The sequence below is a fragment of the Nycticebus coucang genome, chromosome X (assembly GCF_027406575.1).
Source record: "Nycticebus coucang isolate mNycCou1 chromosome X, mNycCou1.pri, whole genome shotgun sequence".
NCBI classification, from domain to species: Eukaryota; Metazoa; Chordata; class Mammalia; order Primates; family Lorisidae; genus Nycticebus; species Nycticebus coucang.
The window spans coordinates 135,902,845-135,930,122 of NC_069804.1; the positions used below are offsets into that span (position 1 = coordinate 135,902,845).

A 27,278-nucleotide genomic window follows, 5' to 3' on the forward strand; every position below is an offset into this window, starting at 1 on the left:
TAAGTATTTATTTAGAATGAGATGAATTATAACAAGTGTTAGAATGATGGGAACTGCAACAAGGAAAAGTTTAAACAAATTATATATATACACACACGCGTGTGCATATAAATGAACGAAAAGATCATTCATGTAGCTGAAATCTATAGTATGATGAAGCGAACATCCAAAGTAAAGGATATAAGGATTTTATTGCGAATTAAAACACGCAACTTTTCCAAATTTTACATAAACATGTATCCATGTGAACACGTAAGAGCTCAAGAGTGACAGTTGTCACTCTAAAAGGTAAAAAAGTGCAGTTTCATCGTAAGCCTTTAGCATTTTTTCACATCAAGTTTTTAAAATTAACTTTTCTAAAATATTTTCTCACTAAAATTTTGCTTCAAGTTAGAATAAACCACTCATTGGCTTCGGACTTCTGATTATATATTTTTAACCATATGCAGATAGTTGTCATATTTAGCCAAATAAAGGCGTTTTCTGTGATCTATTTTCATATTCCCAGATTCTGGTCCATCTACTTCTTCCAGCACTTTGGAATGACTTGACAGTTAGCATTTATATTACTGGAAACAATTAGAGCTACTCTATAAATAAGCCAGATTATAAAGCTTGCTTGGTTTGAGACAAATGACTATATATTTGGAGATAAAAGACAAAAAAAGAAGTGCTTGCGTTTTTTACAGTTTATATTAAAGTAGATGGGCTCTTAGTTAGCCTGGAGTCATAGGTATAGAGTGGCCAGACCTATAATGACTATAGTTGCCTTCCACACATGGTCAAATAGCTATCTAATGAAGATCTACTCACTCTTTGTTATAGACAGCCAGAAGCCTATTTCAAGAAATTATTCAGCCATTGAAGGACAGATACTTCCAAAAATGGAATTTCAGACAAGTGTAGAATGAAAAATCCTGTTAATGGCTGCCAAAATTATTTTCTGCATGCTGAGATGTTATTTGCACACATATAGATTACATGCAGATAGATTAACCCAGTTAAATTTGAATTTCAGGTTGTGTATTACAAGATCAATTACAGTCAGTTATACTATATAGCAAAGCATATCTATCTTTGGTTCTATGCCTCAGAGATATTTTTTTCCAAAAATAAATAGGCATGGCAGGAAAAATAATTCAACTATCTTAAGAGAAAACCCAATATTTTATAAAAAATTAAGCAAAAAATATATAATTGCTGATTCTTTTAGACTTTTTTCTAATAATTTTGCTTAATATCTAGTACCAGTGCAATTTTAATATGAAAATAAATGTGCACATTGTATTTAACTATACAGCACAGACACAGAAATGTCATAAACAAAATAGTACTTTCCCTTAAAAGTCATGTAGGAATTACGCATTCTAAAAATGTATGGGAAGGCAGAACTGCTGAAATATGTTGACAAAATTGAAGAAGTGCAAGAAAAGGAAATAAAGATATTGTGATACCCACAGATCCTAGAGATTTCAAGAAGAAAAAAATGAACGTTACCCAAAGCCCTTTCTCAGAAGATATTTATATGTTAGAACCATTCAGAGATTTTTTTAAACTAGTACTATCTACCAGAGCTCCCTGTTACGGTTTCAACTCTCAGGAGATTTAGTGAGGTTCATTTGTTGATGGTTTCCGTCTCTTCTCAAATAGGATTTTTGAATCAAATAATTCTCTTTCCCTGTAGCCTAAAGATGGTCCTTTTAGATACTTTGCTTCAGCTGCCTCATAATCTAAGCCATCAACAGCAGAAATTGAACAAATAATTGCTTCTGGGAGAAGAACTTCTAGGATGAATTTAATTTTATCATCTTTTATCAGAGTCAGCATTCTTTCATCTATTTGTTTGTAGACTTCTTGTAAATATTTCACCACCTCATCCAACTGATCTTCATCCTCAAAATATGTTTCAATACAGGGTGTGAACCTGTTTGCATTCAAAAATGATTTCAGCCATCTGGATGCTTTTGTGCCATTTAAAATGGCCAGAAGATGACTCTCTGTTCCCTTGGCATTCACAATAAAGTCCACTAGGTTCTTGTTGGCTCGGTCTCGAGCAGCCTTCATCCGGTCAGGGAGAATTTTCCGGAAGGCCATTTTCTTGGCCTGGGAAGTCACAACCATCGCTTCCCCAGCATCTTCGTTATGCAGCTTTGGAAATTTGTTCCTGAAGGTATCCTGTTTGGTCACTTTCCTAATTGGATAACTAATATCAGCAGCATAATACTCAAGGAAAGAGCCTGAAAAAGAGCCACATCCTAGTCTCACTCTGTAGTCACAAATCAGGGAAATGCACCAGTCAATGCTGTCACTATACTCCTCCCTGGCTTTTTCCACTAGTGCTTGTTTCTCTTTACAATCAAATTTCTTTAATCTTCTAAAAGATACTCTAATTCCTTTCTTTTCAGGATTCATGTCTGCCTCAACAAAAAGCACACTTGCTTTCTTTTCTTTTCTTCTGATGCTTTTTACCACTGCAGGCCAAAATGGATATTTTTGATATTTAAACCAGACTATCATTCCTGTTTCATATGAACGTGACTCATAATTTAAAATGAGGCGTGGAAGTTCTTCTTCTTCCTCATCGTCATCTAACAAGGAAACATCAACAGGATTTTGAGGTAATGACTTGTCAGAAGCTTGAACGTCATCAAGTTCCTCAAAATCCAGTGCCTGAAGACCTCTTTCATTATTCCCAAGAAGTGAATAATCCAAGACAGGATTACAGGCACTAGAAGAATCCTGGCATTCCCATGACTGACTCCCAGTAGAGGTTGCAGCACCCATCTCTGATTCCACAGAAGGTTGAGTTTGGCTAGCTTCTAAGTGTGGATTTGAGGGACCCTCTCCAGGATCCTCAACATTGTCTGAGAGGGTAGAGCATTCAGAGGAAATATCCAGGGTCTCTTGGCAGGTATCTTCTGTCTCCTCTTTCAAAACTTTGGGCATAGCATGAATACCTGATGGTGAACATGGAACAATCTTTTCATCTTTAATACTCACATCCTCCTCTTTGGTTGTGGAATGCACAGAGACAAATGTTGAGGCATTAACCTTTTCCTTGCTCTTTTTTTCATCCTCATCTTCTAAAAGTGAAGGTAAAGTCTGGCACAAGCTGGGGCTTTGTGATGACTTCGTTTCAGTTTCACTTGGAATAGTACCAACAGTTGTGTGCACCTGGGGCTTATCATCATGCAGGGAATCATCACTCTCTGAAGATATTAGCAGAGACATTGTATTTTCACTTTCTAAGTCCCCTTCGTGCTTTCGATACTTTTTAGGAGGGGGTGAATCAGACTCATTTTGTGGTGCATTTTCAGACAGTATACTGGTCTCCTCATCATCAGAAATGCTTGCTTGACTTAGATTTGTGCTCTCATTCAGAATATCTAGTGCTGCTTGTAGAGATCTTCTATAAGTCATTTCCTCTGTAGGTGGACCACTGACCTCTGACTGCACTGCTAGTGAGGAGGCAATGGCTTCAATTTGACATTTACTTAGTATCTTTGTTTCTGTACTATCTACTTTAATCTTTTCATCTAGTGAGAGTATTTGAACTTCTAGGGAAAATGACTTTTTTCTCTTACTGTCTGATGAAGTTTCAGATCTGGACAAAACTTTTGCTGGCCACAACTGGTCTTTCCAATTGCATAGGACATACTCGGCATCCATTATAATTTGGGTTTGTATGCCAAGGGTTATTATCAGAGGTTGAGGTGGCTACCTGTTCTTGTTACTGCTAAATATATGTTTACAAAAAACCAATACTTTTAACAAAACCTCTTTTGTCTTAGAACTACAAATGTTTTACAGCTTGTGTGGTCTGTTCTCCTCCACTTCAGTTTTCCAAGGATGCTTGAACACGATGTATGAATGGAATAATACTGGAAGATACTGAAATAGGGAAAAGGAAAAGAAGAAAAGTCTTAGTAAATAAAATTATCCTGCCAAAGTAAGTCAGCAATTACGAATAGAGAAAAGATAAAAGAACGATACTCAGTTGGGCATCAAACAAAGGAAGAAAATGTAGCATAATGTAAGGTAGGCATAAAAATTGGATAAGTCATTTTATAATACCTCAAAGACAAGAACTTTCCCTTATGATTGTACATGCTTATTAAGGAGTGAATGTGTATATATAATGGCTGAAGTGGGAAAGCTTGTGGTGGCGTGTCAGGATTGCCATTAACCTTATTAGATACTCTGGTACTTTTGTGCCCTTAAGATTATGTTTATGGCAGTGGGCCTCCCAACTTAGAATGCATCAGAATCATCTGGAAAACTTGTTAAGATTTCTAGGCCCCATGCTACAAGTTTTATTCAGAAGGTTTGGACTGAATTCACAGTTGAGTCTAATGGTACATGTCCAAGAAGAACTTCTTGAGAAGCAATGGTCTAGCTGAAAACACAGCTTTATATTTTAATAAAATTAAATTAATAAATTTAATTTCTTAAATTTAATAAATTTAAGAAATTAAATTAATAAATTTTTAAGCTGGAAGTGCAAGATTAGATCTCTAATGGTACATGTCCAAGAACAACTTCTTGAGAAGCAATGTTCTAGCTGAAAACATAGGTTTAAATATTTTAAGCTGCAATTTTTATTTCTGCCAAATTGGGGTGGGTGGGTAAAGTGCTTTGTTCACTCAAAGCTGGAAAAGACAAGAGGGGTCTCTATCTCCTGGACTCAGGTAACAGTATAATGACCTTTTTAAAAGCACAGGCGTACAAGGCAGAGATTCATAATGGCTGCTATGACCACTTATTTGATAGGGTAATTATCAAGGATTAGGGGAGTCAGCCCATTGGAACCTCACACAGACACCATATAGCCTCTTGCATGATTTCTTCATAATGGTTTAACACGATATTCTTTCCCCAAACTAGAAGTTCTGACTTTTAATTATAAAATGTCATGGCTGCAGAACAGGAAACAAAATGCATTTTATCCCAAATTCTCAACCTACCTGATTTTAATATGAAATGTGGTTAATTTAAAATGCCTTGGCTACAGAACAGGAAGCATAATATATTATTCCTCATGTTCTTTATAACATGGAGTGTTTAGTGAAATAGGAAGAGTCTTACCCACTGTGATGTACACTGTAAAGGGTCTGGCCCTATGATGTAGCTGTCGTGATTCTCACTCCACGTTCTTGTCCTGAAGGAGAGAAGGAGAGAACCATTTGGCACTTCTGTGGTTGTACTGCTGTTCTGAAGGTAAACTGGTATCATATACAGACTGTCCAGATATTCATCTTTGATAGTAAGCTAGGCTGTTCAAAAGAAGACAGAGAATCATATCAACTAAATGGAAAAGGTGTAAAGAAATTTCCCTACCAAATCTCCAACAGGCATGTCGTTCTGAAACACAGGAATAAGGCAAAATCTCATTTATGATGTAGATGCTATGTATATTTTCCTTCATGTTCTTATAATATATAAAATGCTCTCTGGGACATAGTTCTGTCATTTGGTTGAGATCATCTCTCAGGAAAAGCATGAGGTGGATTTAGAGATAGGAGAGAAGGAGGAAGTTAACAATTGCCTTGTGTCTACTATGAGCTAGACAGACTTTAGGATTTTCGGTTTGAATCCTCACATTAGTCATTATATATATATTTTTTCTTCTTTACACATACTTTTTTTTCAATGTAACTGCAGTTGTGAACATTCTGTCTCACAGTCTACTAATATAGTTTTATTGCTTTGTTTGCCTACTTCATAAAAATGGTTGCGTGGAGAAAATTTAGGAAATCTGTTAAGTGCCATCTTGTGACAGCAACCAGAATTGCAACCTCCCGATGAGTTACAGGCAGAACCTCAATCACTACCAGACCCTTTTTTATGGGAGAAAGGTAGAAACTACATTCAGATAGCCAGAAGCCTTCTCAGGCTTCTAGAATTTTCTACGCTAAGTTTAAGAGTTTTATTTTGGATTCAAATTGGATCATAATGTCTTCAACTATAATGTTTCTGATTATGAAAACATCTAGAAGCTTATTAAAAATTGAGAAGATGCAGAAAGACATACAAAAGAAAGCACAACTCCATACAAATAACCACTATGAGTATTTTCTATATATCTTACCAGAATTTTTTATATAGATGGATAAATGTATATTACTAGAAACCAGCTTCCAACTCCACTCAAGAGCATGGCTTAAACACTGTTCTAGATAAATATTTTCCAAATGATCTTTTCTAAATTAAATGAGGTTTTCTTCATGTTTATAACATTTTATCTCAATACTTTCCCTGAATATGTACAAAATAAACAAGTAACTACATATTACTTTTAAAAAAATAGAAAATAGTAAAGTCATCCCCGCCTCTCCAACTATACAAATAATTCTGTTAATACTTTTTCAGATTTGTCTTCCATATTTGGTTGTATATACTCTAGTAACATACATATTCATTCTTAAGTGAGATCATACGATATCTGCTATTCTATGATGTTTTTTTCACTTTATACATATTTCTTAGACATTTTCAAATCTCTACATGTAGAAGTTCATGTTTCTATTTGCCAAATACATAGTATTTAATTGTATGGATGTACCATGCCATATGTTATTTTAAAAAATGCTTATAGGCATAAACCCAATCAATCATCTGCCTCACTCTTAAACTTAGATGATATAAAAAAAATCATTCTTTCTGACCACAGCTATATCTGTTGCCTGAAAGAATGAAGTGCAAGGAGGACATGCAGGGCTATAGTTGACACGTAAAACAGGCTACCCATTTGATCAGGTCTAGGAAAATTTCCACTGTCGGGAAAAGACAAGGGAGATATGGAAGCATGTTTCTGTGTGTCTGTGTGTTTATGTACTTGAAACAAAATGGGTATGCTGTTTTATCTTCATTTTTCTTTCACAATTGAAAAAATAATCATTAGGAAATCTACTATAAAGATGCTAAGGTTAAAAAAACTAACCTTTCACACAGAAGTGCTGAATGTTAACAAGGGGTTTATTTTCTTCCAGATTTTTTTCTAATCATACATATACATATATGCATCTATTATGTGCAAGTAACTTCAGTCAACTACACATCTGATCCCTTTTCCATGCTCATATACCTGTGACATACGCATACTCTATGTATCAATCAACACATAGGAGCATTCCCCCCATGCTATCTAATTCTTCTAAGTTATTTTTCTGTGAAAATTAATAGATGCTTACAAAATCAAGCAACAGAATGACTAGCCATGTAAACATGGAATGCCAAGTCAATAAATTAGCAGGAACAGCCAAGCTACACTGAAGCCTTAATTTAGAGGCTGTAATCTGATCACCTCTTCTCCTGTGGACTTACAAAGCACTGGAAGATACAAAAATTCCAGAGAATTAATTCCCTGAAAATGCCAGTAATTCTCTCACAACCACACACTATTCCACCACTCCAAGACTGCCATCTCTATTTGTCTCATCTTTACTACAGGACCTTGAGAAGTTACTAGAAAATAACAGCTTTATGACAGTCATTACCTTGAAGCTTCTTGTCAGCTGCAGCCTGGTGAGAGGCAGCTCCTCCTCCAAGACTGGCCAGACACAGTTCCTTTCCAAGGGACTCAAGAGGAGGCTCCGCCCTCTAGCTATGACAAAAGCAGAAGGCCCCTCCCTGAATTAGAGGAGGGGGGATTGTCAAGAGAAACTGCTGGAGTGTTGAAGTGGAGGAACATTCTTTTTAAAAGAATTTTAAAGTGAAATAGCAACAAGTGTGCTTAATTTTCATTCAAATCCTTAGGGTATGTGATTGCTTCAAGAAAAGAGGTAGGTGGCAAATCATTTTATAATATAATGAAAACCCAGTTTTCCAGTTAAAATACGTTTCCAGTTAAACATATTTTTTAATGTTGTTTTCTTCCCTACTCTGGCATCTTACCTCTACAGTTGAATTTAAAATCCAGACTGTCAAGCTCCATTAAAATGAACCAATAAAGATATTGATTGGGATTGCACCAAAACTGCATATTATTTGAGGGAGAATTTGCTTCTTTACCATTCTTATTTACAATTCTTTTTTTCTGTTTCCAGGACATGATATAGCTCTCCATTTATTCTGTCCTCTTAATCTCTTGAGAAAAGTTTTAGAGATATTTTTACCTATGTGGTTATTTCTGACTAGAGGCTGAAAGTCATTAGTTTGGCAGGAAAGTACTCATTTCACACATCCTTATCAATAACTGGCAATTCCTTTTCCTTATGTTTTGTTGTTTTTCACTTAGGCAATTTAATGGGAGGGGAATTAACTTTCAAAATTTTACATATCTTTGTTTATGTGTATGAAATATATTTTGCATATTCTTATCATTAAAATTCTGTGTTAAATTTAAATGTAGATTTGATTTCACACAGAAATTCAATTTTAAGTATCATTAGTGATAATTTTTAAAAATATTTTATTTGCCCTCTGTATCATATAATATGTAGTACTACTCCAGTATACAGTTTTCTAAAATCAACCTTTATAAAAGCATTAATTTTGGAATAATAAATACCAGTATATTAATGAATGTAATTTCTAGCCTGGTGTATTACTGAGGACTTAATAATTAGTGTATGTTATGCCTTGTGCTATGAAGAAACCCAAATCTCAGAAGTTTAATCCCGAAAAACTTAATTTTGCTGATGTCAAAGTTCAATATAGGTCATTACATGTCCCCAAAAGGGCAGAGTTCTCTATTCCAAGCAGTCATTGAGGGACCCAACCTTCTTTCAGGCTGTGGCTCTACCATCTTCTTGGGCCTTGAAGTCCTTCACTGAATTCTTTGCATCTGGCTAGCACACTAAAGAAGAGGGAGGGTAGAGAGTCCTGTGGAAGGGTTTAGTGGCCAGATCTGGCAAACACCACTGATAGCCACAGCCCACTAGCCAGAACTCAGGCATTGAGCCCAACTGCAATAAAGCCTGAGGAATGTGGTAACTCTCTGACCCCAGGAGGCAATTAAACAGTATGGCGAACACACAGCATTCTCTCTGCCACAGGAAGTTTTCCCTTTCAATCTTTTCTAGACTTCTGTTATTTCTTTAATGCTTTTTTACAACTGCACGTGATATTTATAATGAATGAGACAGAAACTTCTACACCTGAAATCCACTCTTCATTGTTCTGTTAGCAGAACCCCAGTTGTATTCAGGGTGGCAGTATAAGCTCCTAAAATATTACTTTTCCCAGACTCCCTCACTGCAAACCATGGTCATGTGATAGAATTTCTTGCCAAAGAATGCAAGCAGAAATTGCTGTGAGAAGGCACCTCCAAAAAGTGGAGGTGGGCTTTTTCTTCACTTTCCTCTTTTCCCTTGCTTCCTATAAATATGAACATGATAGAGTTTAGGCAGCCATTCTGAACCAAGAAGTGACTTAGAGAAAGGATGCAACTCACTAGAGATGTGTGATCCTGAGCCTCTGAATGCTACACCACCTCACCATTTTCCAAACAAAATGCAAAGAAAAAGATTAACTCCATGGATATTTCACTGTTTTATAGGACATGGACAAGAATAATAACCAAAAATAATAAATGCTAATACTATACTACGAATACTATTATAATGACAATAGATAATATTATATATAATAATATTTAATAGCTATAAAATTTTTCTATATGCCAGGCAATGTTCTCAGCACTTGACATATTATCTCATTAAATAATCAGTTGGTTATTTTCTGGAGGAGAGGCTCATAACCAACTTATTCTGCATAACAATAGTAATGTTATTCATAATAATGATAATGACAGTAGAAGCCAAAAGTGTTTTTTTACCATGTGCCAGGCACACTTCCAAGTGTCTTAATCATCAAATCCCTTGATTCTCATAAAATCTTGTTAGGTGCATATAATGAGTATTTCCATTTTGTAGATGAGGCATTAGAAAGGTTAATGAACTTTTGCAAGGATGTCTAGAGAGATTTTGCATATAGGATTTGAGTTATGGTACTTTAACTCCAGAATCCATGCTTTTAATCACTAAGATATATTGTACCTACCTCACTGCAAACAGAAAATGCTCTATAAATGTGTACTAGATGAATGGATGAATGAATTAATAAATCTGAAATAGTTATATACTGGGAGTCACTGGAACTTAAAACTGAGTATTGTCCTTGGTTCTGCATATAACTTTCCTCTCTCCCTACCTCCAATTCTTTTTTATTTCTCTCTCCAGTCAGCTAAAACAGAGTCTAATATAACATAATGTGATCATGGGAGTGAGGGACCTCCAATCACCTTTGCCAAATTCTATTGATTAGAAGAGGACACAGGTTCTGCCCATGCTCAAGGGGGACAGCAGAAGTGGGCCACTTACGGTGTGTCTTCTGCCACAACAGTTCAATTCCATTTATATGACATTTTAAAAAAGACAAAATTATAGCTATGGTGAAAAGATAAGTGTTGCCAGGTATAATAGGTGGGGGAGGATACGGCTATAAAGGGACAAAACAAACAAGTTATGATGGTGATGAAAATCTTGTCTTCTGATGAATGGTGTTTATATGAATCTACACATATGTTAAAATCCATATAACTCTATAAAAAAAGGTAAAGTATAGGGTAGAATATACTTTAAAGTATGATTTTAATGTATAGTAATTCAAAGAAAATTTAAATGGAAAAATGTAGCAATAACTGTTTTACATATAAAAAGCAACTAATAATTTATGTTTTAGAAACCACTTGGTTCTTCCTAAAGCATTTTTAATAACAAAACCCCACATAACACCCATACATATTATTTATTTAAAAGTGCCAGTTCCACCTGCACTTAGGATATAAAAAGCCATGAGAATTTCACCCATAACTTAACAATCATAAATCTCTAGATAACCTACAAAATCATAACTTTCCTTGAGTGCATCAAGTAACTGAGTTAAAGTGAATTCCAAAGAATGACCAGCCCCTTTAAAAAGAGACAGTGCCTGGTGCATACATGATTTCATCTTTGTCAGAGAATGGAGACAGAAGTCTCATCTGTTATAAAAGCTGAGATTTTCATGAATTTTTAAAGGGCTAGCTGTGTCAGTTTGAAATATCTGGAGCCCCAGAAACACTGCCAAGTTCTTTCTCAGGGTTCTCAACCAGAACCTCACTAAAATGAAGGGACAAAGCAGGAGGCCTAAAAAAGCCCAAATCATTGATTCAGATATGCAGGAGGCAATCAGCTGTTGCTGAGGGACAGACGGACCACTCCACAAACTTCTATCCAAACCCTTCTAACATGAGGAGCAAAGTCCTTAAGCCACTAGGGAAGAAGCGGCAAAGTCTTTCCTTCTAGTCTCAGGCAAAAATGTATTGCTTGTGAAGAAATGGCAGAAGCAAAACTCATCCACCTGGGGGGAGAGGAATAGGAAACTCTCTCAATCTCCAGAACAAAGTCAGAGATCCAGTATTGTTGGGAGAGAAGTAGAAGTAAAACCTCCTTCCCCTTCAGGAGACCCCTTCAGGCCCAGGATCCCACATGAATAAAAAGCAGCCCTACTACTGGGCATCTATCCAAAGGAAAAGAAATCAGTGTATCAAAGAGGTATCTTCACTCACATGTCCATTGCAGCACTATTTACAACAGCCAAAACAGGAAATCAAGCTACCTATTAACCCATGAATGATAAAGAAAATGTGGTATATGTACATAATGGAATACTATTTGGCCATTAAAAAGAATGAAATTATATCATTTGCAGCAACAGGGATGGAAATGGAGATCATTATTGATAGAATCAAGTTACCGACCCACCCAGGAAGGATCCCTTTCCTGGAAATCATGACCCTCCCAGGAAATAGTGAACAGACCAATCTAGACCTCCCTAACCTTGTCCTACCTACCTGCCCAGGTAAAGCTATGGATAGACCAATTCTGGCTGCCCTAACCATTTAAATCCCTGTCCACCATAGCCCACGTGTGGATTTCTCCCTGGTCAGAAATCTCACCTCACCTACACTCCAGGTAGAATAAGAGCCACTTTAATTGCCCGAATTGGATCTCCGTCTTCTTTTTGTCTCACGCCTTGGAATGATTTTTAGCTTTCAATTATGTGAAGTGAAATAACCTCGGCACAGAAAGACAAATATTCCATGTTCCTATGCATATGTGGGAGTTAAAACAGTTGATCTCATAAAGGTAGAGAGTATCATGATAGATACTAGAGGCTGGGAAGGGTGTGTAGGTAGGGATGAAAAGAAGTAGGTTAACAAGTACAAACATACAGTTAGATAAAAGGTACGATTTCTAGCATTTGACAGTAGAATGAATATAGTTAACAACAACGTAGCTGTTCAAAATAGCTAAAAGAAAGGACCTGGATTAATCTCAATATGTAGAAATAATAAATACTCAAAGTGATGGATAACAAAATATCACATGTACTCCATAAATATATAAAATATTATAGATAAATTAAAAAGGAAAGTGGAAAATAATCTAATAAATCTAAGCTATTAGCACACAAGAAAGCACTGATTAGCTATTGCTGAGGAAGGGGCAAGCAAATATCTCTCACCAAAGACCAACCACAGATACAAATCAGAGATTAGCTGTCATGGGGAGAAAAAAATGCTTGAGAAAACCCCACCTTCAAAGTCCAGGTGCACAGGGCCTCCCTGAGGTTGAGGCTAGACAGGACAACAGACAACACTTCCACCTCACCATGAGCCTATCACCTAGTTATTACTGCAGCTTACTACTGTGAAATGGGCAAGAACGTAAAGAGAGAATCTCCTCTGGTGACATAGGTATGAAGGGACTACTGACAATTTAGGGTAGAGAGTCAGTAACAAAAATCCTCTGTGACTTGAGGCTCCAAGTGAACCATGACTTATATAATGTAAGTTATATAAGTCAGGTGACAATGAAGTGAGAAAAGAGGGAAAAATCTCTAATATATTATACAACAACAACACCAGCATTAACCTGATATCAAAACCTTCCCCAACAAGTGGCAAGAAAACTACAGCCCAGTATTTCTCATACAGAGACACAGAAATACTTTACAAAATGCTATTAATCAAAACCAACAATATAGAAAAAGGATAATATCTCACAACCAAATGGAGTTTACCCTGGGAATGTGAGGATAGTTCAACACTGGCAAATCAATCAATGTAATTCACCATATCAACAGACTAAAAAGAGGAAAAATCTCTCCCAAATTGATGCAGAAAAAGTATAAACATTTCATAAACATTCATGATAAAAACCATTCATCAGCAAAAAAAAAACATTCAGCAAAGTAGGAATTAAATGAATCTTCCCGAACTCAATTAAGGGCATCTATAAAACAAAACACAACAAAACAAAACACGACCCCATCCCCTACAATTAGCATCATACTTAATGGTGAAACACGGAATGATTTTCCTTGAAAATCAAGAACAAGGCAAAATCACCACTTATATTCAACATTATATTGGAGATGATTCTAGCCAATACAATAGTGTCTTAAAAATAAATTAATGGCATACAGATTGGAAGGGAAAAGGTAAAATTGTACTTGGATACAACAAGATGATCTAAAAAATCCCAACGAATCTAGCACCGGGGGGAAAAAAAGCTAAGAGACCTACTAAGTAAATTTAACAATATCACCAGAAACAAGTTCAATATAAAATAATTGATTTTATTTCTATATAGCAAAATTTGGAAGTTGGAATTTAAAAAAAAGTATGACTTATTTATAATATCATCAAAAAGTAGGCAAGGATTAATATATGCAAGATCTCTATGATGAAGACTTCAATATACTGAAAAGAGAAATTAAAGAAGATCTAAATAAATGGACAAATATACCATGTGTTTTGAATGAAATACTAATTTTAGTATGCAGCATCTCCTTAAAATCATTACAATCTCAATAAAAATCCCAGTAGGCTTTTTGTAGAAATTAAGAATGTAACTCCAAAATATACATGGAAGAGAAAAGGATCTGGAATAGATAGACCAATTTTGAGAAAGAAATACCAAAGTTAGAAGACTCACACTATCTGATTTCAAGTCTACAATAATTAAGACAGTGTGTTATTAGCATAGGATTAACCTATAGATGAACACAAATAGACCAGCAACTATGGTCGATGATTTTTCACAAAGATAATTAAATAAAGAAATGATAGTCTTTTCAAAAAATAGTGCTGGAACAACATCATATGCAAAAATATTCACCTTGAACCTTAGAGCTGAGCCCATATACAAAAATGAACTTCAAAATGGGTTACTGACCTAAATGTAAAGCCCAAACATTGTAATTTGTAGAAGAAAACAAATTAGAAAAATTGTTGAGACTTTAGTCTAGGCAAAGATTTATTAGGATACAAAAAGCATAGACTATAAAACATTATAAATTGGACATTAAAACTTCTGCTCTTCAAATAATAAGGTGAAAAGTGAAAGAGAAACCCACAAAGTGGGAGAAAATATTTGAAGAACACATGTCTGATAAAGGACATATCCAGAATATATAAAGAACGCTCAAAATTCAATATGACTAACAACCCAGTAAAAAAGGGACAATTTAAACAGACATTCATCAGAGAAGATGTACAGACAGCCAAACATGTGAGAAGATGCTAAAAACCATTAGTGATTAAGGATATGCAAGTAAAATCATGTATGCCATTAGCACCTTTATAAGAATAGATAATGTATGTGTGAACAATGTAACCTAAATATTGTACCCTCATATTAAAAATATGTATAAAAAAGAATAGATAATGTAGAAAAGAAAAAATCCTAACATTACCCACTTCTGGCAATAACACAGAACACCTGGAGCTCTCATACACTGCTGGTGAAATAAGAAATGTCACAGGCACTTTAGAAAATAGTTTGATAGTTTCTGATGTAGTCAAACATACACTTACCATAAAATTGAGAAATCTCACTTCTAGGTATTTGCCCAAGAGAAATATAAACTTATGCACACACACAGACCTGTTCTGGAATGTTTAACAACCAAAAGCTATAAATCTGCTAGTGAGTATATTCTCAAATGGTGGAACATCCATATAATTGAATACCCCCCAGCTATATTAAGGAATAAACTACTGATGCAACAAGGGGTGAATTAAAAAAAACATATGCTAGATGAAAGAAGCTGAATGCCAAAGGCTATATACTGATATGATTCCATTTATGTGACATTCTGGAAAATGAAAAACTGCAGGGACAGAAATCAGATCAGTGGTTGCCAGGAATTGGAGTACAGAAAAGGTATTGACTATAATGGGGCAGAAAAGAACATTTTGGAGTTTTGGAAATGTTGTACAGCTTGACTGTACTGGTAGTTACATAATGGTATTATGTTTGTCAAAGCTCATCAGACTGCACACCTAGAAGAGTAATTTAACTCTATGTAAATAATACCTCTTTAAACCTAAGTCTTAAAAAAGGCATCCAATCACAGAACATGTCTTATATGAGGCATTTGTATTTTACTGTGAGAGTAATTAAGATAGATACAGGAATTTTGATTTGTATTTTGGATCAATGATAGCAAAAGAGTTCGGAGTTCCATAGGTATGTGTAATATTTCCAACAGAGCATAGAAAGAATATATTAAAAATTCAAACTATTTTAATGTCTTTTTTATTCACTGCTTTGAAGCATAGGGAGAGCATCTAAGCCACTTGACTCTTGATGCAGTTATATGTAGTGTAACTCTTTCTATAAATACATATCTTCACTAAATATCTCTGTAGCACAGGACAAATGTCAAGAAACCAGATGACATCAGCATCCTATAGTGTAAGAATTTTATCACCATTGGCAGAAACTTTAACAATACTGTCGTTTGCATGTGCCATTCAACCTCATAAATGGAAAGAGAGGAAAGAGAGAAGGAAAATTGGAAGAAGAAAAGAGTAAAAGTCAAAATGCTATAATATGGAGATACTGATCTGGTTAAGAATATGCCCCCAGTGAAAAGCAGAAGCTGAGTAAGAAGGGAGGTTAGAGACAAAGGGAGAGAGAGAGGGAGAGAGAGAGAGGCAGAGAGAGAGAAAAATAAATGTCAATATTTTTAGTGCATAAGGTCCATATCAAAAGTAGAAATGGTTAGAACACTTCTAACACTATGAGAGGACTACAGGCAAAAGCAAAGTAACTTAGACATTTAATGGATATACAAAATAGTCAATGACCCCCTAAGGCAGAGGCCCAGACAAATAACAATTCAATCTGGATGTAAACAAAGAGTTCAACCTTACTTTTAATGTCCACTGGCTGACTGTCAGCCCACATGAAGAGGAAGAACATCAGAGAATAACTTACTAAGTACGAGCATCCCAAGTCCCAAAAAAGGCAAGGCAGATAGTGAATCACTGTTAGAGCCAAAGGGACTTCATAATCTCTGATCAAATGTATATGAACATGATAGGAAGGAGGAAAAATAAAAAAAAAAGAACAGTGGCCTAAAGGTCACAAGAGATAAACCTGTCACTATACGAGCTTTTGTATTTTCCAGGCAATGCTACAACCTACAAAAGCTAACAGATAAAACTGGTAGGAGTCAAGACTCAGGATGAATGGATGGGAAATATTTTAAAATAAAATAAAAGGAAGTTTGATGAGGACCTCACATCCCCATAATTACAGTGCACAGACAAACAAAGCTCTGCTACCCCCTGAATATTCAAGTAGAATATTGAATCAATAGGGTCTGGCAATTAACAAACAAAGAGGAAGACTTATCTGGGATCTGCCTTGGGGAGTTTAAAGGAAAATTTTAAAGGAAAAATTCCTTGCCTCCCCATTCTGAGGTACCCATAGGAAAAAGACCCAGCTGGAACCAAAATTATTATTGTTGCCACTCTAAATAAAGGTACTTATTAATTCTTTAGTGAGGAGACATGAAAAACTATTAAAGATACAACATCTAAAGCTCAAGAGTTTCTCAGGAAAGCATTATGGCAAGGTTGTTAGGTGTTCCAAGTTCTCAAGTAGATATAAAGGCACAGGTTTAAGACTTAACTTAGGCTCAGCGCCTGTAGCACAGTGGTTATTGTGCCAGACACATACACCAAAGTTGGCGGGTTAGAACCTGGCCCAGATCAGCTAACCAATAATGACAACTCCAACAAAAAATAACCAGGCATTGTGGCAGGTGCCTGTAGTCCCAGCTACTTGGGAGGCTGAAGCAAGAGAATCACTTGAGCCCAAGAGTTTGAGGTTGCTGTGAGCTAGATGCCATGCCACCCTACTGAGGGTGACAAAGTAAGACTGTCTCAAAAAAAAGAAAAGAAAAGAAAGAAAGACTTAATTCAAACTTTGCTAGCGGTCTGGCAGAACAACTGGTGCCACAAGGTATTACAAGGTTAAAATAACTTTTTAAAGCTCAGTGACAGGTTAAGTATATAGGAAGAGGTAGCTATGGATGCTGGTTGAGAATGGAAAAAGAAGGAAAAGAAGTTCAAAACAAACCACACAAGATCTGAATATACACGATTTGTTGGTATATCAGGGCACAGACTAGAAATCAGTGAACTCTCAATCATATAAAAAAAAATCCGTAGGTCACTGGACTGTGTTTGACTGTCTGGTTTAAATAGAAAAGCAGTTATTTTAGAAGCCTCTACCGCCTAGGGCAACGAAATAGTTTTCTCCTTCAATGGTGTGTTCATATTTCCTTGAAAACTCACAAGGAAGATTACATAAATAATTTTGAATGGGCAGTGTTAGAGGATACTCATTGAAAGAAAAGGAAAAGAAAAAAAAATAAGAAAAGGAATTTTTTTTTTTTTGTCAAAGGTGAAAGAAGGTGAATAATGAAAATGGAGAAGAAGATATACAAAAGGTGAGTAAGTACTGGGCACCAGACAGTGAAACCTACTGTAGTTGGGGGGAGGTATTTGAAAATTCAATAAAAGAGAAGTAGCTCTATAACACTCCCATCTGCAGCCCTTATTACAGATATTAAATTTAGGGAAAGAGAGAGAGAGTGTGTGTGGGGGGTGGAGGGGGGCAGAAGATGGGCAGGGAGAGTACACTGGGGCCATTATTTCTGCTACTGAACATTTTTTGTACTTCAAAGCCTCTCCAGGTTTATTCTAGGGGGATCATTTTTTAACTCTTCTAAGCTGCCAGTGCTACCTTATCTACCCACGGCAGCCAGACACACATACTAAGGTCTGTGTCTCCTGGACTAACCCTGGCAACAACACAATAACAGTGACATCATTTAGAGGATGAGCTCAGGAAATGACAGATTTGGAATGGCTGTCATAGCTACCCATTGGACAGGACTGTTTTCAGTTGACTGGGGCATGCAAGTCTTCCTTAAATAGATATCATGACTATTGCATACTTTCTTTATAGGGGCTTAGCATACTTAATACTTTCCTAACACTAGAATCTTTAGTTTTTAATTTAAAATGTTATGGCTACTGAGCTAGAAGCAAAATAGATTGTAGTGCATATTCTCAACTGAACATGGAATGTTTTGTGAAATGAGGGGAGTCTTACCCACTGTCACATGGATTGTGGAGGATCTGGCCAGGTGTCTAGAGTCTCACTCCAACTGCTTGTCTAGCAGGGCCTTTACTCTGCTTAGTACTTCTGTGTTTGCCCTGCCATTCTGTGGCTCCGTGGGTACCACATACAAACTGCCTAGGCCACGAAAATCTCTGATACTAACTGTTCAAAAGGAAGACAGGGAATTATCCTGACTAAATACAAAAAAGTGTAAAGAAGCGGGTGGCAGCTGTGACTCAAAGGGGTAGGGCGCCAGCCCCATATGCTGGAGGTGGCGGGTTCAAACCCAGCCCCGGCCAAAAACTGCAAAAAAAAAAAAGTGTAAAGAAGCTTCCCTACCAAAACTCTAGCAAGGCACGTCATATGATGTAGGCGCCATGCTTATTTTTCATTTTCTCACATAATATGAAACACTCCCTGTGTCACAGTTATGTTATTTAGCTCATAATGAAATCGTAACCTTCAGGAAAATTATGAGGTGCAGACAGGAGAGAAGGGAGATAATTTTACTAGGGGCCAGATTCTATGTAGAAGTATGTTTTATGATTCCTGTTTGAGTCCTTACATCAGTTCTTGGGTGAGGATTTTTTTTACATGTACATTTTTTAAATGAAATCTCAACCACACTTTACATGCTGTTTCATAGTTTGTTAATACAAAATACTTTTCATTGCTTTGTTTGCTCCCTTCATATCAATAGTCCAGAGAAAATTTAGGATATCTGGCAAGCGCCATCTTGTGACCAAAACCAAAACTGTCACTACAATGTCCTCGTAGGAGAGGGTGGGAACTACATCAAGCCAGCCAGCAGCTTTCTCAGGCTTCTAGAATTTACAGTGCTCAAATTTCGAATTATGTTATGCATTACATAAAAAAATGGAATCTCAATGTCTTCATCTCCAACGGTCTGACAACAGAAAAATAACTGTGTGCATGGGGGCAAGACATGATTGCAAGAGGGACTTTACCTAACAATTGTAATCAGTGTAACTGGCTTATTGTACCCTCAATGAATCCCCAACAATAAAAAAAAAAAAGAAAAGAAAAAGAAAAATAACTGTGTGCTATCCTGAAAACTGAAAATATGAGAAAGACATATAAAAATAAAGTATAATTCAGGAAAGACAACATTATTATTATTTCCTATGTATCTTTCCATGTTTTTTTCTTTACATAAATACACGAATGCTTATCATTTCAAATCAGCTTTTACCCTGCTCAAACTCAGGGTTTTAGATTTTTCCCCTTTATAAGTAAGTATTTTCAATGTGATTTTTGTGAATTACTTCAAATACAATTTTTCCCTAACACTGCAACATTTCATCTCAATCCTTTTTTCCATTATTGTTAAAAATGAATATATATGTATTAAGGATTATTTTAAAATGGAAATAGCAAAGTTCATCCTGTCTCTCCAAACCTACAAATAATTCCATTAGCACATCATTCTGCAACACAGGTATGAGGTGAAATCTGTGATGCAGATGCCATGCTTATTTTCCTTGATTTCTCATAATATGAAATGCTCTCTGTGTCTGTTATGTTACTTGCCTTGTATTATCTCTGATTTGGTTAAACATATTGTATTAACCTAGTCTTTTATCTTTAAATGACATCAGATGGTGCTTGCCATTTTGCAATTTGCTTTTTTCATTAATGCTACTTCTCAGAAATCTTTTCAAATCACTACAAGTTCATGCTTTTATCTGTCATCTATCTAACATTCCACTGTATGGACGTAGGACACCATTTAATACTTTTAAAACTACGTGTAGACATAAACCAAATCCTCTGTTTCTCACTCTTAAACTTAGATGACATAGAAAAATGGTTCTTGTTGACAATGCTGTGCCTGTGGCCCTAAAAGATGGGTTGCAGAGAGGACACACGCAGGTCCCTATAGTTGACACAGCAACCAGGCTGCCCACTTAATCAGGTCCAGGAAAATTAGGGAATGTGTCTGTGTGTGTCTACGTGTTGTTTATAATTTGAAACAAAATGCGTACAGCTGCATTTTGTTCTCCTAATTATAAAAATGATTATGGAATAAGGCAATTCTATAAAAATGCTAAAACAGTGAAAATATTAAAAAAAAAAAACACAGTAATCTGAGTTAACACTCAGAGATACTATTAACATGGGAGTCTAGCTCCCTCCGTAAGGAAAATGCATATATATTTCTATAAGTATTATCACTTGACAGCATATTTGAATCCCTTTCCATATGGATGTACATTTTTATTTTTATCTGGATGTTTCATTCACTTTATGTCTTTATATTTTCCTAACAGTTATTTTTGGGGTATAGTTAATAAGTGCTTAAAAAATATAATAAAATGTGTAATGAAGATAGAAAAATGGAATGCCACGTAAAAAATGAACATGAACAGCATGCCTCACTAAAGTCTTAATTTAGAAGCTGTAATCTGATCGCCCATTCCCACACTGAGGACTTTAAAAATATCAGAAGAAACAAAAATTCCAGAGGATTAATTTCGTCCCAGTAACAGCAATTCAACCAAAACCATATTCCATTCCACCTTTCCTAGGCAATAATATCTTATTTGTTTTTCACTTTAATACCAAGGCCTGAAGAAATTCCCAGAAAATAACTAGCTTTAAGACAGCCATTACCTTGAAGCTTCTTGTCAGCTGCAGCCTCGTGAAATGCAGCCCCTCCCCACCAGACCGGCCCGGCACAGCTCCCATCCCAGCGACTCACGGGAGGCTCCGCCCCCTCCCCGTGATGGGGAAAGCAGGGGGCCTTTCCCTCAATTAGACGTAAGAGAATCGCCAAATTAAACTGAAAAGATGTTAACACACTTGATTTATATTTTTTAAAAAAGAGATTTTAAAGCACTTGAAAGAGGAATGGCAACATGTGTCTCTTTAATTTACATTCAAACCACAAGGGTAGGTGATTTCCTAGGGAAAAAAAAGACATGCTTTTATCATATAATAAACACCCAGGGAAGAATATTTTTTACATGTTTTCCTTGTCTAGTCTGTCACCTTATTTCTAAAATGATTTTAAGATCCATCTGGTCAAGCTCTGTTAAAATGCCTGGCTAGATCCTTGTTTGTGACTGCAGTGAATTGGTACATTATTTTATGGATAATTAATTCCCTGCAATTTCAATTCTTCTGGCTCTGGGAAATAACTTTTTTTTATTCAAGTCCTTTAGAAAGTTTCATTGTTTGTTTTTTTTTTTTTATTTTCCAACTACAGTCATTTCTAAATGTAAAAAAAATCAACCAAAAATGCTTAAAGAGATTGTTTCTGAACATACCTAAATTGAAAACAAAAAAACTATGGTAAAAACATATTAAGTCAAATTTGAAAAGAGAAGAATATATTTGACAGAAGTATTTTCAATGCAAAAAATATCTCTAATGTCATAAGACTAAAGGATGGCTTGAGCCCAGGAGTTTGAGGCTACAGTACACTGTGATTGCTCCTGTGAATATCTAACACACTCCAGCCTGGACAACATATCAAGACCCCACCTCTATTGTTTTTAATTGCTATAGTGGCTTTTCGTTCCAATTTTAGTATATGTGCTGCCAAAGCAAGCACAGCTATAGTGGCTTTTACATATTACTCATAAACTGCAAAGTTAAAATATGGGTAAAGGATGCAAATAGATGATTCACAATGTTCTGAGGGAATAATATTTCCCAACTCCTACTATTTACTTCTTTGAAAGCAAACTTACGCAGTTCAATTACAAACATTTCTGTCTTCTGTACCATTGCAAACCTCTCAGCTGTTTGATTAGATTTGCTTAACTTTGGGGGTCTGGTCCTGTTCTGAGGCCCATTTGATTCTTACAATAATCAACATCCTGCAACTTATCCCTCAGTACTAAATGCCCTGCAATTTACCTTCCCTTTGTACTAAAGCTGGCATTTTGGCTTCCAGCAGTAACTCCATTTTTTATATCAATTTATCCAATTTATTCACTGGAGACAGGGAACTGCTACTTATCTGGTTTCCTCAAAATCTAAGCATTCAAAATAAAAGTTAAAACTGACCAATATATAAAAGATATTTGCCTCATCTAATAATCACAGAAATGCAAATAAAAACACCAATAGGACGTCATTTTTCTAATTTGACTGACAAATACGCAAAGAAATGAAAACAGGAAGAGAACAAGGAAATGGGCACTCTCACGCTCAATGTCACAAAGCTGGGAAGAGGACAGGATAAAATCAGTCAAAAATTTGACTCCAAAAGAAGGTATGCCCTTTCTCTACAGTATTCTCTGCCTCTTGGGCTTAGAATCCTGTTTCTTTGCTAGAACCAAGGATGATATCATCATTCACTTTCAGATTATGAGGGAACTGGTGAGTAAGACCTGAAAGTGAGGGTTGACCCTGTCTCTCTTGTCCTCTTCAGTGAATACACTGGTGAACCACAACCATCTTTAGTAATTACCATACTTATCTTTGCACTGTCCATACGTCTACATTCCTAAACAAATTTAAAAATATTTTTGTGCACTATGCTTTTGCATTGACGATATATAGCATCTGTATGATAGCTTTCACTTGGCCTTAGAGAAATTATGACTAGTCTCTTTTATGTTGCAGGGGCATGGAAGTAACTACCCTTTCAGAAATGGCTATTCCTGGACAGGGGCTGAAAATAATGTTACTCAGAGAAAAGTGCCATTTTTACTCTACTCTCATTAACAATCAACAATTTCTTGTTCCTGTGCTTTGTTGTCTGCAACTGCCAATTTGATATGGAAAAACTGTATTTCTGTCTTCTTTGGCTGAGCTTTTCTATTCACAAAATACTTAAGAAATTAAGATTTAAATTTAGACTTCTCAATTGACTTTAACCTTGAAGTGTTATTTCCCAGAAAGCATTAAAAGCTATTCATTGCTGATAGATAATGAATGACTCTCATAATGAATGAATAGGGCTCTTAAGATAATATTAGAGTTTAAAACAAAATTATAACATCTGAGTAAGTGAAGTCGATGAGGCCCTCACAACCTCAACCAAAAACCCCATTATCACAGTGAACGTGTAAACACATTTTCTGCTACATTCCCACTTTTCAGGTTAGACAAACAGCTGCATTATGACACAGCTCTTCCTGTAATGAACAAAAGGAGAAAAATAAAACTGCACTGGGGATTCTAAGGAAAGGAAAAAAAACATCATTCTTCCAGACACCCATAGCAGAAGGGTCAAGTTGGGTCAAAATTGTTCTTGTAACCAATCTGAAAAGGACGCCAAAAGGTTCTTAGGCAGGATATGCTGTAGATTTCTGTTGGCAGGACCCAATGTTAATAAGCCTGTAAGAGTTTTTCACCAACGCATTACTTAACAAATAGCCAAGACGTCAGAGAGTTGTGGGTTTGAAATCTTCATTAGCTCAGCAGAGATAAAACTTTCAAATTCTTGACAACTATAATACATTTTCATTACCATATCCTAGATAACATAGTTAACAAAGATGTACAGGTTATACGCATCCCTGATATTAATCTAGGTTGTCCAAATATCAAATGCTAAGCTATATTTAATGATATAATAAAGAAGTCTAGCTTCCTGGTTGTCTAGAAAATCTGTTTTTATGAAGAAGCCTCATATTGGCACTGAGGCTAGTAAATGGTTCTCACCTGTTATCTTTTTGTCCCCCTGAAACTTTACAAAGTAGTTTGAATAAAGTGATAACCAGATTAGATTAAGTCATGGCAATAAAGAAAAGGGATGATATAAAGTTTACTTTCCTAAGTAGAAAGAAGGTGGACAATGGGAATGGAGACAAGATAAAAACCAGAAAAATAAATAGTGGGTATCAGACAGAGTTGGTCAGAGACAGGAAACATAGTTTAAGCGGAGGGAACAGAAATAGTGAAGTATTCTAACACAAACCTGATGCTCCATCCTCATTTTTTCTGTTATATAATACAAAGGGAATGAGTGTGTGAGAAAGGCTTTGATGGAATGGGGGACATAATTTGGACTTTCGCACCCCAATGAATTGTCTTAAGTCAGCGATTCTCAACCTGTGGGTAGTGACCCCTTTGTAACAATGAAAATACATCCTGCATATCAGATATTTACATTACGATTCATAACAGTAGCAAAATTACAGTTAAGAAGCAGCAATGAGGGCAGTGCCTGTGGCTCAGTGAGTAGGGTGCCGACCCCACATGCCGAGGGTGGCAGGTTCAAACCCAGCCCCGGCCAAACTGCAACAAAAAAATAGCCGGGCGTTGTGGCGGGCGCCTGTAGTCCCAGCTGCTCGGGAGGCTGAGGCAAGAGAATCGCGTAAGCCCAAGAGTTAGAGGTTGCTGTGAACCGTGTGACGCCACGGCACTCTACCTGAGGGTGGTACAGTGAGACTCTGTCTCTACAAAAAAAAAAAAAAGAAGCAGCAATGAGAATAATTTTATAGTTGGGGGTCACCACAACATGAGGAACTGTATTAAAGGGTCGCAGCATTAGGAGGCATTAGGAAGGTTGATAACCACTGTCTTAAGTGAATGCTAGGTTTCATGTTTTCTAGGTTTTTTCTACTGCTGTCCTGGCAATCAAAGGAAAGCTCATGAACATGGTATGGTTCAGCACCAATGACCTCAATAAGAATATAATCTTAGGGGTCAGAGATATGTGATGGTTACTGGGAAAAATTAAACGTGTTAAAAATACTGCAAACTATTTTTTAAGAGAATACGGGAATGTGCTTCATAATGATATTTCAGTGCACCACAAACTGTATGCATGATGGTGGTCCCCTAAGATCTTAATGAAGCCAGAAACATCCTATGGCCTAGCATCATGCATTGTAGCTGTCATAACACCGCAGGGCAACTCACTCATTTGTGGTGATGCTGGTGTAAACCTACTGTACTGCCAGCCATATAAAAGTAAAGCACATACAATTACGTACAGTGCATAATACTTGCTAATGACAATAACCTTGAAAAGGATAAATGTTCTTAGTTTGTGTATTTATGATATTATACTTTTTATTGTTATTTTCGAGTGTATTCCTTCCACTTATTAAAAAAAAAATCCTAAGGGCAGCGCCTGTGGCTCAGTGAATAGGGCGCCGGCCCCATATGCCGAGGGTGGCGGGTTCAAACCCAGCTCAGGCCAAACTGCAACAAAAAAATAGCTGGGCGTTGTGGCGGGCGCCTGTAGTCCCAGCTACTCAGGAGGCTGAGACAGGAGAATTACCTAAGCCCAGGAGTTGGAGGTTGCTGTGAGCTGTGAGGCCATGGCACTCCACCAAGGGCAACGAAGTGAGACTCTGTGTCTAAAAAAAAAAAAAAAAAAAAAAAATCCTGTGAACTGTAAACAAGCCTCAGGCAGGTCCTTTAGGAAGTATTCCAGAAGAAGGCATTATTATTATCCTAGGAGATGACAACTACATATGTGTTACTGCCCCTGAAGACCTTCAAGAGGGACAAAACACAGAGGTGGAAGACAGTGAAAATGATGATCCTGACTTGTGCAGACCTAGGCTACCATGTCAAAAGTTAAAAAAAAAAAATTAAAAGTTTATGAAGTAAAAAATGTACAGTAAGCTAAGGTTAATTTATTAAAGAAAGAAAATTTTTTTGTAAGTTTAGTGTAACCTAATTGTATGGTGTTTATGAAGTCTACAGTAGTATAGAGTACTGTCCTAGGCCTTCATATTCACTCACCACTCACTGACTGGCTCACCAAGAACAACTTCCAGTCCTGCAAGCTTCCTTCATAGTAAGTGCTCTATATGAGAGTACCATTTTTAAATTATATTGTATTTTTACTGTAACTTTTCTATATTTATATATGTTTAGATACACATATACTTACCATTGTGTTATAACTTCCTATAGGCATCCATATAGTAAATGCTACAGAGGTTTGTAGCCTAAAAGCAAGAGGCTGTACCATATAACCTAGGCTATAGGTTATATAGCCACCTAGATTTGTATAAGTACATTCTGTGATATTTGTACAACCACAAAATTGCCTAAGGACACATTTCTTAGAAAATGTCCCTGTTAAACGATGCTTGACTGTGTATAGATGTCTGAGGAAGGAGGTAAGCCATTAGGACACCTGTATAACCTCTTCCATGATTTCTGTAGTGGGATAATAATACATGAGGTTCTTTACCAAAATTAGAAGTTATGACTTCTAACTACAATTGTTAATGCCATAGAATAGGGAGAAAAATGAACTGTATCCCAAATTCTCAACCCAATATGATTTTAATATGAAATGTGACTTTTAATTTAAAATGCTATGGGCTGCAGAGTAGGAAGCAAAATACATTATTCCCCAAGTTCATAAAATACATATATATATATATATTTGAGACACAGTCTCACTCTGTCACCCTTGGTAGAGTACCGTAGTGTCATAACTCACAGCAACCTCCAACTCTTGGGCTCAGGTGATTCTCTTGCCTCAACCTCCCAAGTAGCTGGGACTTAGGGGAGGCCGCCACAATGCCTGGCTATTTTTTTAGAGACAGAGTCTCGCTCTTGCTTAGGCTGGTCTTGAACTTGTGAGCTCAGGGCAATCCACTGGTTTAGGCCTCCCAGAGTGCTAGGATTACAGGTGTGAGCCACCACACCCAACCTGTAAAATATTTTAAAATGAAATGTTTTGTGAAATAGGAAGGGTCTTACCCACTGTCAGGTAGATCCTGGAGGGTCTGGCCCTATTGATCCAGCTGTCTTGATTTTTCACTCCAACTGTTTGTCCAGCAGGGCCTTTATCTTGCTTGGCGCTTCCGTGGTTGCACTGCCTTTCTGCAACTAACCTGGTATCACGGGCAGATT

At 36.4% G+C, this 27,278-nt stretch overlaps 1 protein-coding gene across 3 annotated transcripts; it reads right to left on the bottom strand.

The window, feature by feature from the left end:
* PWWP3B (PWWP domain containing 3B) lies at positions 1-27,278 on the bottom strand. 3 transcript variants are annotated; one of them, XM_053579767.1, is made up of 4 exons: positions 21,108-21,184; positions 7,497-7,603; positions 5,086-5,158; positions 1-3,891 (listed from the first exon to the last, which is right to left on the bottom strand). In XM_053579767.1, the coding sequence occupies exon 4, from the start codon at positions 3,667-3,669 to the stop codon at positions 1,606-1,608; it is 2,064 nt and encodes a 687-aa protein (XP_053435742.1). In that variant the 5' UTR covers positions 3,670-3,891; positions 5,086-5,158; positions 7,497-7,603; positions 21,108-21,184; the 3' UTR covers positions 1-1,605. The 3 variants fall into 3 exon arrangements, with proteins under 3 accessions (XP_053435742.1, XP_053435741.1, XP_053435739.1); XM_053579766.1 differs by lacking the exons at positions 7,497-7,603; positions 21,108-21,184 and adding an exon at positions 27,126-27,278; XM_053579764.1 differs by lacking the exons at positions 7,497-7,603; positions 21,108-21,184 and adding an exon at positions 27,126-27,278 and having other exon boundaries at positions 5,086-5,273.